The sequence below is a fragment of the Heterodontus francisci genome, chromosome 17, assembly GCF_036365525.1.
Source record: "Heterodontus francisci isolate sHetFra1 chromosome 17, sHetFra1.hap1, whole genome shotgun sequence".
Taxonomy (NCBI): Eukaryota; Metazoa; Chordata; class Chondrichthyes; order Heterodontiformes; family Heterodontidae; genus Heterodontus; species Heterodontus francisci.
The window spans coordinates 64,669,983-64,685,036 of record NC_090387.1 but is presented as its reverse complement, the minus strand read 5'-3'; the positions used below and the strand labels follow the sequence as shown (position 1 = coordinate 64,685,036).

The 15,054-nt window shown below is 43.1% G+C and overlaps 1 protein-coding gene across 1 annotated transcript in view; it reads right to left on the bottom strand.

Annotated features, from left to right (window-relative positions):
- Positions 1-15,054, bottom strand: part of edc4 (enhancer of mRNA decapping 4) — a 113,410-nt gene that overhangs the window by 45,106 nt on the left and 53,250 nt on the right. Inside the window, exons 18-20 of the mRNA XM_068049542.1 lie at positions 12,969-13,426; positions 8,367-8,468; positions 6,776-6,928 (exon numbers count right to left, since the gene is read on the bottom strand). Coding sequence (XP_067905643.1) covers positions 6,776-6,928; positions 8,367-8,468; positions 12,969-13,426 — 713 coding nt within the window. The remainder of the gene's footprint in view (positions 1-6,775; positions 6,929-8,366; positions 8,469-12,968; positions 13,427-15,054) is intronic.

Here is a 15,054-nt window from a genome sequence, read left to right as displayed (position 1 = left end):
GGAGGATAGAACGTGAGGAGCCAGCCAGGAGTATGCTGGAATATTCGTCTAGAGATAACAAAGACATGAATGAGGGTTTCAGCAGCAGATGAGCTGAGACAGGGGCGAAGTCAGGCAATGTAATGCAGATGGAAATAGACTGTCTTAGTGATGGCGTGAATATGTGATCAGAAACTCATTTCGGGGTCAAATATGACACCAAACATTCTGGTTTAGTCTCAGACAGTTACCAGGGAGAGGGATGGAGTTGGCAATGAGGGAATGGAATTTGGAGCTGGGCCCGAAAACAATGGCTTCAATCTTCCCAATATATAGCTGGAGGAAATTTCTGGTCATCCAGTGCCGAATGTCAGATAGGCAGTCTGATAATTTAGCAACAGTGGAGGAGTTGCGAGAGGTGGTGGTGAGGTAGAGCTGGTCAGCAAACATGAAAAACTAATGCTGTGTTTTCACATGATGTTGCCAAGGGGCAGCATGTAGATGCGAAATGGGAGGTGCCCCAAGGATAGATCCTTGCATGCCAGCAGAAGTACTGGTGCAGGAGTGGGAAGGGAAGCTATTGCAACTGATATTTTAGGTATGATTAAATAGATATGAGTTCAAACAGGTGAATGCAGTACTATCCAGCTGGACGATAGCGGAGAGGTGTTGGAGGAGGATGGTGTGGTCAACCATGTCGAAGGCTATAGGCAGGTCAAGAAGGGACAGCTTACCTTTGTCAGTCACATAGGATGTCATTTCTGATTTTGATAAAAGTCATTCTGATACTGTGGCAGGGGCAGAAAACTTATTGGATGGATTCAAACATGGAGTTCCAGGAAAGATGGGCACGGATTTCAGAAGCAGTAACATATTAAAGGATTTGAAAGGAAAGCACGGTAGTTTCCAATGACAGCGGGAATAAGTGTTGGTATTTTTGAGAAGGATGATGAAGGCAGGTGCAAAGGAGAGGGGGACAACACCTGAACAAAGAGAACAGTTTACAATATCAGCTAACATGGGGACCAGGAGGGGAAGCTGGGTGATCAGCAGTTTAGTAGGAATAGGATTGAGGGAGCAGGAGGTGGGGGTCGTAGACAAGAGGAGTCTAGAGAGGGCATAAAGGGAGGTAGAGAAATTAGGGTGAGATGTGAGTTCAGGGCTAAGGCAGGTGGACATTTAGAGAAAGTCTGACCCAGTGGGCTAGTGGAAGTGATTAAAGCAGCAGACGCAGCTGATCAGATGGTCTCGATCTTAGTGAGAAAGAAGTCCATGTGTTTCTTGCACTTATTGTTAGAGGTTAGGGTGGAGGAGATAGGGAAGAGGGATTTAAGATGGTTTGCAGCAGAGAAAAGAAGCTGGTGGTTATCTTTGCATTTCAGGATGATAGAGTTTTATATTGTCCAGCCAGATCTGGCGGTGAATGGCTAAACCAATTGTCTGCCACATCTTTTCAGTTCCACATCCCTTGGACTTAAGGGAGCGGAGATGAGGGCCATACTGGGGGAAATGGCCAGGGTGAGAAAGAATAATGGGTTTATTGGGGACTAGGAAATCAGAGATGAAGCGGAGGGTGTGGTTCAGTAAATCAGTAGCTGCAGAAATGTTGTGGCGAACGGAGGACAAAAAACAAGACAGTTGGGATTTTGAAAGTGCAATTGTAAGCGAATTGGGGAATAGTTTTTTTTCCAGGGACAGACACAGAGGGAGGCAGGGTTGGGGTGTGGAAGGGAGATGTAGGTGGACAGTGATACAAGAAGTGATCAGAGATGACCTTATCTGTGGTTGATACAATAGAGTTGTGAGATCATGTTATATGGCAACATTAAGGGGGCTAACCATAAATATGGATTGGGGAGTTTACAAGCAGGGAGAGATTTAGGAAGGACCAGAGGGCAGTGAACTTAGAGAAGAGAGCGCATGATGAGTTGGGGTGGAGGTCAAAATCACTGAGGATAAGTAGTTGTTAGGTGCAAAGGCTGAGGGATGAAAGCAAGAAAAATATCAAGCAATTTTTTTAATGTACTTCAAAATTACACACTTAAATCTGTACAAATGATTTATATAAATTTATATCATGCCTTTAACGTACCAAGGCGCTTCACAGAAACATTACCAGGCAAAATTTGACATCAAGCCAGAGGAAGAGATCTGACAGGTGACCAAAAGCTTGGTCAAAGAGGTAGGTTTCAGACAGCGACTTAAGCAAAGAGAAAGGCACAGAGATTTAGGGAGGGTCTAGCTAGATGAAGGCACAGTTGCAAATGAAGAAGTGAAAGAAATCAGGCATATGCAAGAAGTCAGAGTTGGATGAATACAGAGATCCCAAGGGCATGTAGAACAGGCGAAGGTTGGAGATGGGAGGGGGCGAGGGAATTAAACACAAGGATGAGAATTTTAATATCCAGGCATTGGTAGACTGGGAGCCAATACAGGTTAGCAAGCACAGGGTGATGGGTGAGTGAACTTGGTGTCAGTTAGGGTACAAGAAGCCGTGTTTTGGATGAGTTTAAGTTAACAGTAGGTGGGAGGCTGGGCAGCACAGCATTGGAATAACCAAGTCGGAAGGTAACGAACACATTAATGAGATTCATGTACAGACAGGCTGAGGCAAGGACAGAGACAGTCGATCATAGAGGTGGAAATAGGTTGATGGGGTCAGCTTTGAGTCAAATAGGACACCAAGGTTACGAATAGTCTGGTTCCGTCGCAGATAGTGGCTAGGGAGGAGGACGGAGTCAATAGCTAGGGAACAGAGTATGCGGCAGGCAAAGACCTGATATTTAATTTAACTAGGTGTTGTTTCCATTGTATTTTATACAGATAAATATTTTACTTCCATTAGTGGCATTTACCAATCTAAACAAATGTTTCATTTACAACATGCAAGGTAAAAGCTTGGACACATCCAAACTCAATGGAACAATTTTTCACAAAACATAAAAGCACCCAAAATAGCAGACTTCCATCTACAGATGTGGTCATACATCCATCCTGTACAGAGGGAAGTTAATGTCATATGAGCAGCTCTACTAGTGGCAGTATATTGAACAGTGAAGGAGGCACTAATGACTACTGGTAGCACTCTTGTTTCTGAATCAGTGGGTCACGAGTTTAAGCACCTCCCATGCACATAATTTAGGATCACATTTTAGTGTAGTACTGAGGGAATGCCACATTGTCAGAGATTCCATCTTTCAGATGAGGCATTAAACAGAGACTGGGTTTTTCCTCTCAGATGGACGTAAAAGATCCCATGATGCCATTCAAAAAGAACAAAGGAGTACTTCCTGTGTCTTGACTAATATTTATCTCTCAACCAATGCTACTGAAACGAATTATGATTCTTTAACTTATTCCTGTTTGTGAGACCTTGAGGTGCCCAAAATTGACTGTTGTATTTGCCTACATTGCAACAGCAACGAAGCTTCCAAGTACTTAATTGGCCGCGAACAGGATTGAGTTTACTCTGACAATTCAAAGTCATTTTTTCACTAAAAAATTGAATTATCCAATAGTTGAATTATGTAAATAGAACAGCAAACCAGAAAGTTAATGCTTAAAAAAGCTTGATCAGGTAATTTGAATTACGCAACTTTGAATTAAGGAGTACTATACATACAGATGTTTACCAACTACCCTATAATATGCTCAGCCAAAATGTCGTCTTTTATTCGTTAGTGGGATGTGAGCGTCGCTGACTCGACCAGCATTTATTGCCCATCCCTAACTGTTCTTAAACTGAGTGGCTTACTAGGCCATTTCAGAGGCCATTTAAGAGTCAACCACATTGCTGTGGGTCTGGAATCACATGTAGGCCAGACCAAGTAAGGACAGCAGATTTCCTTCCCTAAAGGACATTAGTGAACCAGACTGGTTTTTACAACAACTGACAATGGTTTCATGGTCACCATTAAACCAGCTTCTTAAAGAGCATTCATTCATATGTAACAAAACACAGCCAATGACTTACTTCCTAACCTCCAATACCAAAAACTAAAAATCACAATCTACAGTTTAGCAAGGAACATTAAGTGGGCATAATAGGGCTTGCAAACAGAAGAGAGATCCCAGTCATTGATAGACACAGATATTGGCAATGCAAAAATAAATGGGCACTACAACAATGTGCATATAATTTTAACCGTAAAACAAATGTTGATTAACATTTCATATAGTGAGCCTTTGAATAAACTTTCACCACTTCAGGCAACAGCACCTTTAATTCCTACAAACAAAAGGTCATCTTCCTTAATAGAAAAAAAATAAAAGTTATGGAAGCTAGAAACTTTGAGATGCTTAAAATATCCGTCTAAATCCAAACTGTTCATCTGACTTTAAATGTAAAAGAGAAAGGCTTGCCAATACATTTAATCCATCTTATAAACTCGTCAAAAAGGACATCCTATCGTAGTAACACTACATAGTCTTGCTAACATTTTAATAGTTATTACAATGTGAGAACAGTCACTATCTGCTGGTCTGTCAGCTTACATTTAGACGTAGAGATATTTACTGCAGGCATTCTTCATGTTTAATAGCATGGAGGTGGGGAGCTGGTATGGAAGGTGGGGAGGGCATGGGCAGGGGGAGACAGCAGGGCGGGGGGACACGTGAACAGCAGGGAAGGTGAAGGGGAGAGTGGCTGGCAATGGAGGTTGGGGGGATGGAGGGGGGAGGGGAAACAGCCAGAAGTGGAGATAAGGGTGAAAGGAGATGGCATGGAAGGTGAGGGACAACTTCAGGGGAGGGACAGGCTGGGATAGGAAGGAGTGGGATGGGGATGATATGAGAGGCATACAAGGAATGAGATGGGTATGGCATGACAGGGATGGTATGGCATGGGTTAGGGATTTAAAGAAGTACTGTTGCAATAAAGATACTAGTCTCAGCGCAAATGTTTTGCAGGTCTTTGCTAGTTACATAGAATTTTACAGCACAGAAACAGGCCTTTTATCCCAACAGATCTATGTCAGTGTTTATGCTTTACACAATCCTACTCCTATCAGTAATTAAATTGCATTTAATTTTTCAGGAAGCAGAGTTTCAAATGCTTGAAGCATACCTAAACTTTAATGATATATTTTCAGATTCTAACTTGTAGTTAAATAATCACACATGATCAGTGCAGTTAAAATACATAACTAATTTCTGACTGTATTAAATTTTGCTCTTCGATTTTGAAATCAATAACATGCATTATGAAAACAAGAACAAACAGGCAAAGTTAACCTATTTTAAAATAGGTTAATAGCTCGTTCGACATTGCAAGCCTATTCACTAACGTGCCGCTCAAGAAAGCCATGACATTTGCGCCGCGTCACTATATCATGGCAATCTAGACATGCCATTTTCTGAATCTGTATTCATTGACCTTCTGAACTGAGCAACTCACACAGTTGAGTTCAGCTTTAATGACACTATGTATGCCCGAATAGATGGTGTTGCCATAGCACCCCCTCTAGGCCCAGATCTTGCTAACATCTGCATCAGTTTCCACATGAAAAACATTTCCTATGGAATGACCCCTAACCTCCCACCCCTTGCAATATTTTCAATATGTAGATGATACGTTTGCTAAATTTGAATTTGCAGATTTTCTTTTTTATTCATTTATGGGATACGGGCATTGCTGGCTATGCTAGCATTTATTGCCCATCGCTAATTGCCCTTGAAAAGGTGGTAGTGAGCTGCATGTAAAAATTTCCTTAATGCGCTCCATTCCACGCTCAAATTCACCTTTGAAATGGAGCAATCAAATGAGCTCCATTTCCTCGACATACTAGTTGAGAAATCCGCTAATGGGTTCTCTACTCCTGTCTACCGCAAACCTACCTTCACTGGTCAATATACACGTTGGGATTCCTGAAACTCCACGCGCGATAAGAATGGCCTTATCGGCAATCTTGTAAATAGGGCCCGAGCCATTTGCTCACCATGCAACCTTGACGCCAAAATAGGGAGCATCAAAGCTATCCTGTGGGATACTGGCTATCCCAATCAGATCATTGCTCATTGTGTATCGCGCATACTCACTGATGGCCTGAAAAGTGCCCAGTATACCTCAAATTGCCCTGGAAGAATAAGGTAGCTCAAAAATTTAAACAACAGGTGAAGCTAGTTGTTTCAAACTACTACTATGCAGTCGCAACACAGGTGGTATTTTCCACTAACAGGATGCTGCTGGCAAGCCATAAAGATGTTCTGCCTACCACAGAAATTAGTAATGGGGGCGATGCCAGGTACGTAGGCTGTACGTCCGAAGGACTGGTGGATCGTATCAAACAGCACATCCCTTTGGCTGACTAACATTAGATGTGATTCTGCAATTGGACAGCACTTACTGAACAATCTCGAGTGTGCTAAGAATTACACTAACAACCAATTTAAGATCATCAGTCCGGCTCGCAATGTGGCTCACTTGCACTTGCAAGAAGCTACATATATTCATACGCAGGCACCTGTCCTCCGCAGGCAAAAGGAACATGTTGCGCCTTTTTTGAATCAAACAAAAGCGTAGGGGACAATAGTTCCCTGGTGCATTCTCTGTGGCAATACCTCAGAGTCGACTTGCAAACCAATCAGCACCCTTTTCTCATGCAGTGTAAACTGTTGCTCCCTTTCAAATTTGGCATTTTTGCATCTGTCCTCATGAGCGCAATATGAAAAGCTTCGACAGCATGTCTCTTTTTTTCAGCAACATTTTAAAATAAGACAAAATATTAAATGCACCAACTAGTTGCATCCTATGTTGCTTGTTGTGGCATTTTAAATGGGTTAATAGAAAAATTCTTACCCATCTTCCTTCCTGCTCTTTCTCTTCAATTTGGGAGAGGATCGAGGAGATGTTTTTGATTTCCAGTCTTTAACCGGAAGTCTTTGAGAGGCATTCTTTGAGCTAAAGCTACATGACGTGGAAGCAAGACTCGCTACTTCATCATCATGATCACTGCATTAATAAAATTGGAATATCAATTTCAAGGACATGCACCATGTTTTATTAACACCTCCTTTTGTCACCATCATAATCTTTATTAACCAGAAGTACAGTCACTCTATTTTAATAGCTTCCCCATTTCTGCTAATGGCAGTCTGTAATGAGAGATGGTTTGAGGCAAGATGGGACCCATCATCTCCATGAGGCACCACTGAATGAATGAAACTTCTATGAGCTTCTTTCCTCAGTCAGACCACTAAAAACTAGAATGCAAGGCACTTCACTACCACACTCCATACACTTATCTATTTGCTTTCCTGGTCAAGCATCAACTAGTGTGCCTTCATCCAAACCCACCCCACACCCCCACTGCCCCTACTACATATTAAAATTGACAGGTTTGACTAACGAGCAGGGCTGGGACTTAAGAACATAAGTAATAGGAGTAGACTAAATACCCCCTCAAGCTCCGCCATTCAATACGATCATGGCTGATGCTCAGCCTCAATTTTACTTTCCCACCCACTCCCCACATCCCATGATTCTGAGTGACCAAAAATTCTGTCCATCTCAGTCTTAAATATATTCAACGATGGAGCATCCACAACCCTCTGGGGTAGAGAATTCCAAAGATTCACAACCCGTTGAGAAAATAATTTTCTCCTCATCTCAGTCCAAATGATCGGCCTCTTATCCTGGAGACTGTGCCTAGATTCCCTCGTCAGGGGAAGCAACCTCTCAGTGTCTACCCTGTCAAGCCCCTTTAGAATCTTGTATATTTCAATGAGATCACCTCTCATTCTTCTAAACTCCAGAGAATATAGAACCAATTTACCCAGCCACTCAACATATCTCTCATCCCAAGAAGCAATCTAGTGAATCTACATTGTACTGCCTTTAAGGCAAGTACATCTTTTCTTAGATATGGAGACCAAAAATGCACACAGTACGCCAGGTGCGGTCTCACCAAAACTCTATGCAAATGTAGCAAGAATTCCTTATTCTTGTACTCCAATCCCCTTGCAATAAAGGCCAACATGCCATTTGCCTTCCAAATTGCTTGCTGTTAACTGCATGCTAACTTTCTGTGCTCCTTGCACGAGTACATCCCAAATCTCTCTGAACATTTATGCCTTTTTTTTAAAAATTCTGCTTTGTCATTCTTACCATCAAAGTGAATAACCTCACACTTCCCCACATTATACTCCATTGCCATCTTGTTGTCCATAACTTTTTGCAGCCTCTTTGTGTCCTGCTCACAGCTTACATTTCCACCTAGCTTTGTATCGTCAGCAAACTTAAATACGTTACTCTCAGTCTCTTCGTCCAAGTCATTAATATAGATATAGATTTAAACCAATTTCTTACAGATTACAAAGTACAGAATTTACTCACTAAGCTAATGGGCCACATAATATTTGCACCGATTCGCAACATAGCTCTGCATTACCTCTGTTCAGCACTGGCATCTTGACTATCATGCTGGTGCAACTGGTACGGATGCCTGTGGAAAGTGGAGTTCTTGTGCTTTTCCTGCATGTCCTCTCTGGAACTTAAAAACAAAGCAACAGTTACTTGATAATTTTGGAAGGAGATATTTTAGCAATTAAAAATCAAGTGTTCCATTAGTTCGGATCCAAAAAAATTATGGAAATGAGCACAACCAAAATCTTAAACATCATGTAATAAAGTTTGAATGTGCTCGTTTCATTTGCTTAAAAATCAGCATGTATCCTTTAATCACAAGATCTAATAGGTTTATTTTCTTAGCTGAAAAGGCAACAGTATCTTTTTTAATGCGCATGGTTTGTTTCATGCTATTGTACAGAATTTGTTCATCTCAGTCATATAACTGGAGTTCAAAACTGGACTGCACTTCTGCTGAATGAATAGATAAAAGTTGCTTTTTCACTTATTTGAGAAACATAATCATATAGAAAGACAAAAACACTGAATTTACTGAGGCAGAAGCTAAACCTTTGTACAGAATCTAAAGACTTTCACAAACAATCCAGTCACTGTCAATTATAATCAACACTGCTTTTCGCATTACACTGTAATTTAGTACAGCCAGATTTTTGTACATTGCGCCTTTCATCTAGAAAACATCCTAACACACTTTAGAAAATAAAATAAATGCCAAGCCATAGATTAGGAGGGCTGACCAAAAATTTGAAGAGGGAAGTACAGTTTAGGGAAATCTACAGTGTGACATAGAAGGTCTAAAGCATGGCCCCCAATGGTAGGGAGCAGAGAGGGAGACACTGTCAAGAGGAATGGACAATACAGGGGGAGGGAGGGAATTGTTCCATTGGACAGGTTATAGCCCAGAAAGCCAGCTTTTACAAGCATTTATTTACAGTCATAGATTACAAGCAAGCACCTCCAGAGTTTAAGTCAGTATCTAGCAGCACAACTGAATCTCCAGCTAATGCCCACCACCTGCCCACAATTAACATTCAATTAGCTGGAGGAAGTTACAGAACTAGGCCATGGAGGGGTTAAGATAGGATAGGATAGGAAAGGGATAAGAATTTAAAATTTGAGGTGTTGAGAAACTGGAACACAATGCAGATCAGCAAGAACAGGTGGAATGGATGAGCAGGACTTGGTTCACAACAGAACCTGTGCAGCAGAGTTGTCAATGAGCTGAAATGCATGAAGCATGGGAAAACATTGTAGTGTCAGAGAGAGAGACAGAGAGAGAGACAGAGAGAGAGACAGAGAGAGAGACAGAGAGAGAGAGACAGAGAGAGAGAGACAGAGAGAGAGAGACAGAGAGAGAGAGAGACAGAGAGAGAGAGAGACAGAGAGAGAGAGAGACAGAGAGAGAGAGAGACAGAGAGAGAGAGAGACAGAGAGAGAGAGACAGAGAGAGAGAGACAGAGAGGAGAGAGCAAATCTGCAGGGAAACCACAGAGGCGTGCAAGAACCAGAGAGTGGTGATAGTGGGGGACTTTAATTATCCCAATATCGATAGGGATTATGTTAGAGTGAGGGTAAGAGGAGGGGGAATTTCAGGAGAACGTCCTTGATCAGTACGTTCTCAGCTCAACTAGAAAGGAGACATTGCTGGATCTTGTGCTGGGGAATGAGATGGACCAAGTGTCTGTGGAGAAACACTTGGGTAAGAGTGAGCATCGTATCATAAGGTTTAGATTAGTAATGCAGAAAAGCAAGGAACGAAATAAAGTAGAATGTCCAGATTGGAAGAGGGTCAACTTCAGTGGGATGAGAAGGGATCTAGCCAGGGTAAAACTGAACCAAAGACTGACAGGAAAAGATGCATCGGGACAATGGGTTATCTTTAAGGAAGAGATGCTTCAGGTACAGACGAGATACATTCCAACAAGGGCAAAAAGTAGGGAAACCAAAAACAGGTGATACATTTTGGCAGAAGGAATAGGGAGAGGCAATATATACTTAAAGGCACAGTTCTAAAGAGTGTGCGGGAACAGAGGGACCTTGAGGTGCATGTGCATCAATCTTTGAAGGTGGCAGAACATATTGAGAGAATGGTTAGTAAAGCATTTGGGATGTTGGGCTTCACAGAGAGCAGCGAGTACAAAAGCAGGGAAGTTATGCTGAACCTTTATAAAGCTCTGGTTAGGCTCCAACTGGAGTATTGTGTCCAGTTCTGCTTGCCACACTTTAGGAAGGATGTGAGCGTCTGGAGAGGGTGCAGAGTAGTTCCAAGGATGGGGGATTTTAGTTACAGGTTTGGAAATCTGGGGTTGTTCTCCTTAGAGCAGAGGAGATTGAGGGGAGATTTGATAGAGGTGTACAAGATTATGACAGGCATGGATAAGATAGACAAGGGATAACTGTTTCCATTAACTAAAGGTACAAGGACTAGGGGACACAGATTGAAGGTTTTGGACAAGGGATGCAGGGGAAATAAGAGGAAGAACTTTTTTTGTTTAAATGCAGCGGGTGGTAATGATCTGGAACTCGCTGCCCACAAGTGTGGTGGAAGCAGTGACAATGATTTCAAAAGGAAATTGGATGGCCACTTGAAGGGCTATGGGGATCGAGCGGGTTAGTGGGACTAATTGGATTGCTCGTGGAAAGCCGGCATGGACTCGATGGGCCAAATGACCTCCTCCCGTGCCGTATATATGACTATCAATCAGGGCAGCACTTAAGTAATCAAATCTGAAGTGACAAAAGCACCAAAGAGGGTTTCAGTGACAGAGACCAAGTTGGGGATGGGAGCAGATGATGGTATGAAGGTGGAAGAAGACAGTCTTTGTGATGGAAATCATACGAATTTGGAAGTTAGCTAAAGGAAATTAAGGATCATCCAAAGAACGTAGGACAAGGACTGATAGCACAGAGTGAACAGGACAAATGTGGTGGAGGAAAGGCTGAGCTGGAGATCTTCAGTAGTCATGCTGAAACTGGCCACATGTCTGCAGATATGATAGCGACAACTGGATATCTAAGAGCATAACCAAGGGCAATCTAAGCTGTTGGAGGAAGGAGTGATCAACTGCTTCAAAGGCTGCAGATACGTCAAGGAAGATCAGGAGCTTAATGCATCACAGTCACAAAGAATGTCATTTGTGACTTTGGTTATGGCTTTCTCAGTGCTTTGGGAGGGGCAGAAACCTGATGGGAGACATTCAGACATGAAATTGAGAGAAAAATTGGCATTGTTTGACAGGTGACATGTTCAAGCATCTTGGAAAACAAATAGTTACTAACAAAAGGGGTCAAGGTGGGTTTTGAGAGGGTGCACGTGCTTTCAGGACTAGAGTGGGATGGAACTGGGAGCCACTTTGGCTTCGAGGTGCAGCTGAACAGATGGCCCCAACCTTGAAGATGAAGAAAACCACCAGCTCCTCACATTTGCTGTTAAAGATGAAGGAGAAAGGCATAAAGAAAGGTTTAAGGAGAGGTGTTACTAGAAAAATCGTGCCAGTGGTAATCTTCCCCCTCCAAGTAGAACAAAGCTTCATATACCAATTTTAAAAGGCCAAACACTTGAACAGTCATTTCTGTTCACAGTTCCATGGCTTGTGTGGGCATCTTACAAGATGGGGATACGTTTATACCAAAATACCCAAAGTGGAAATATCTCAACTAGTCCACCAGTATATGGAAAGAAAAAGATACAAATTAACAGTCGGAGTTGAGATTATTTCTCACCCAGCTGAACTTGCTGTGTTTTTCCAGCGTGTTTTATTACCGCAAGTGCCACTCAGTTCCTGACTTCATTGTAGACTTGGTCCAAATACGGACAAAAGAGGTGAACTCAAGAGATGAGCTGACAGTGACTGCCCTTGATATCAAGGCAGCATGTTTTATTACCATTTCAAACTTCCAATATGCTGTTTCTCTTTATATCGCAAACAGTTCAAGCTTGGGGTTTCTTGGCACATAGGGCTGCACCCCACTGTTGAAATGACAAGTTACTTCAGTCCTCTCTCTCTCACACCCCCCTCTCTGCACCAACTTGCTGCTTCCTAACAGTCAGTTTGCCGACTATGAACCAAGGACAAAGTATTCAGTGGCCCAGACCACTTATCTGAAGAAAACCGTACCTACAGCAAATGTAAAGTATCCATGGGAAGATAAGCAGCCACCACCACATTAAGCACAAGTTACATCTTCATCTCCTTTCGGAATTTTTATCGTGACGAGCATACCTAATAACTTTTCCTCTGCAGTGCTGAGGGCGGGGGTACGGGAAGGAAAAGCAGTATTTGTGCCTTATATCTCGGATAACTCTCTCCCAATCCAGGCAAGGTTGCAAGAAATATAAATCCAGGTGAAAGCAGCAGCTCATCCCTTAAAGAAAAACTTTTGTTTTGCATGGTCTAATAGTTTTTACAGAGCTGGACTAGCAGAGACCTGAGCGTAAATTGCTTTCCCAGTCCCATCCAAGGAATGTTACACTGCACAGACAAAAGAACCAGCAAGATAACATAGGAAAGGGAAGGAGCAGATTCAAAAATTTGAATGCAAAATAGATTGTATGCTTTCTTTTAAATAAATAATCAATGCATTAATTGACCCACTGGTCGCAATATAAAATATTAGATTGTACCTCTCATTGATGCTGTTACGAGTTTCTCGAGTAATGTCAGGTGCAGCTGGCCAAGGTTGGCTGGCGACATTGTCCCCTGATGTATTCTCCTGAGACAAGACAGTTTCTAATAGTGATGGAGTATTCAGCCGCTCTACCTCCACCTGAGGCATATCCAGAGAGTGATGGCTATGTTCTGAGTTAGGCCTACTCCTTGGAGATAATAGATGCAGAGCTGAGGCAGCAGAGGCCATGCTATCCATATGATGGGTAGGTTCCAGGACCTCAGTGGGTAACAAAGGGCCTGAAAATGCACGCTGAAGGGTCTCTGAGGCAATTTCAGGAATGTCCTGTGACAACGCTGTGGAGGCTGAGGAGATTACATCAGGGGAACGTTCCCGTGTTGGTGAAGTTTGAGGCACACAGAGGGGGTCCACAGACTGAAGCTCCAAAGGAAGCGATGAATTAGCACCAGTAACCTGAAGGAGGGGAAAAAAGGCTCAGATATATTCCAATTAAATATCAACTCAAATGCAAATCTTAATTCAATGCTATTCAACTTCTGATTAAACAGACTGACTTCCATTGTGAAACCCTGCTTGAACCCAAGCTGCGGGTTTAAGCCCCATAACAAAACTTCAATGCATAACCTAAGCTGATATTCCTGCGTAGTTGCAAGGGAGTGCTGCATTGTCAGAGGTGCCATCCTTCAGGTAATATATTAAACTGAGGTACCATCTGCCAACTCAAATGAACAATCACACGACATTATTCAATGATCAAGGACTTTTTTTGTTTCAGTATCCTGGCCAACATTTCTAAATCCATTACAAATGTGTTGGAAGCACTTCAGAGAAGGTTTACTGGACTGATACCTGAATGAGCGGGTTGCCTTATGAGGAAAAGATGCACAGGCTAGGCTTGTATTCACTGGAGTTTAGGAGAGCAAGAGATGACAAAAGCAAAAGCAGACAGCAAGCCAAGAGAAGACTTTTAGGAGACGCGAGAAGCTGTGTCAAATGTAACACAACTATTCAAGGGCGGGGTTGGGGCAGGTGGGTTGCCAAAAAGCAGGAACTACAGGCCAGTTAGCCTAACATCGGTCATTGGAAAAATGCTAGAATCCATTATTAAGAAAGTAGCAGCAGGACATTTAGAAAATCATAACGCAATTAGGCAGAGTCAAAAGGAATGAAAACGGACGGACCACCCGGCATCGACCTAGGCACCGGAAACGACTACGGCAAACCCAGCCCTGTCGACCCTGCAAAGTCCTCCTTACTAACATCTGGGGGCTTGTGCCAAAGTTGGGAGAGCTGTCCCACAGACTAGTCAAGCAACAGCCTGACATAGTCATACTCACGGAATCATACCTTACAATGTCCCAGACGCTGCCATCACCATCCCTGGGTACGTCCTGTCCCACCGGCAGGACAGACCCAGCAGAGGTGGTGGCACAGTGGTATACAGTAGGGAGGGAGTTGCCCTGGGAGTCCTCAACATCGACTCCGGACCTCATGAAGTCTCATGGCATCAGGTCATATATGGGCAAGGTAACCTCCTACTGATTACCACCTACCACCTCCCTCAGCTGATGACTCAGTACTCCTCCATGTTGAACAGCACTTGGAGGAAGCACTGAGGGTGGCAAGGGCACAAAATGTACTCTGGGTGGGGGACTTCAATGTCCATCACCATAAGTGGCTCGGTAGCACCACTACTGACCGAGCTGGCCGAGTCCTAAAGGACATGGCTGCCAGACTGGGTCTGCGGCAGGTGGTGGGGGAACCAACACGAGGGAAAAACATACTCGACCTCGTCCTCACCAATCTGCCTGCCGCAGATGCATCTGTCCATGACAGTATTGGTAGGAGTGACCACCGCACAGTCCTTGTGGAGACAAAGTCCCGCCTTCACATTGAGGATACCGTCCATCGTGTTATGTGGCACTATCACCGTGCTGAATGGGATAGATTTCGGACGGATCTTGCAATGCAAAACTGGGCATCCATGAGGCGCTGTGGGCCATCAGCATCAGCTGAATTGTACTCAGTCACAATCTGTAACATCATGGCCTGGCATATCCCCCACTCTACCATTACCATCA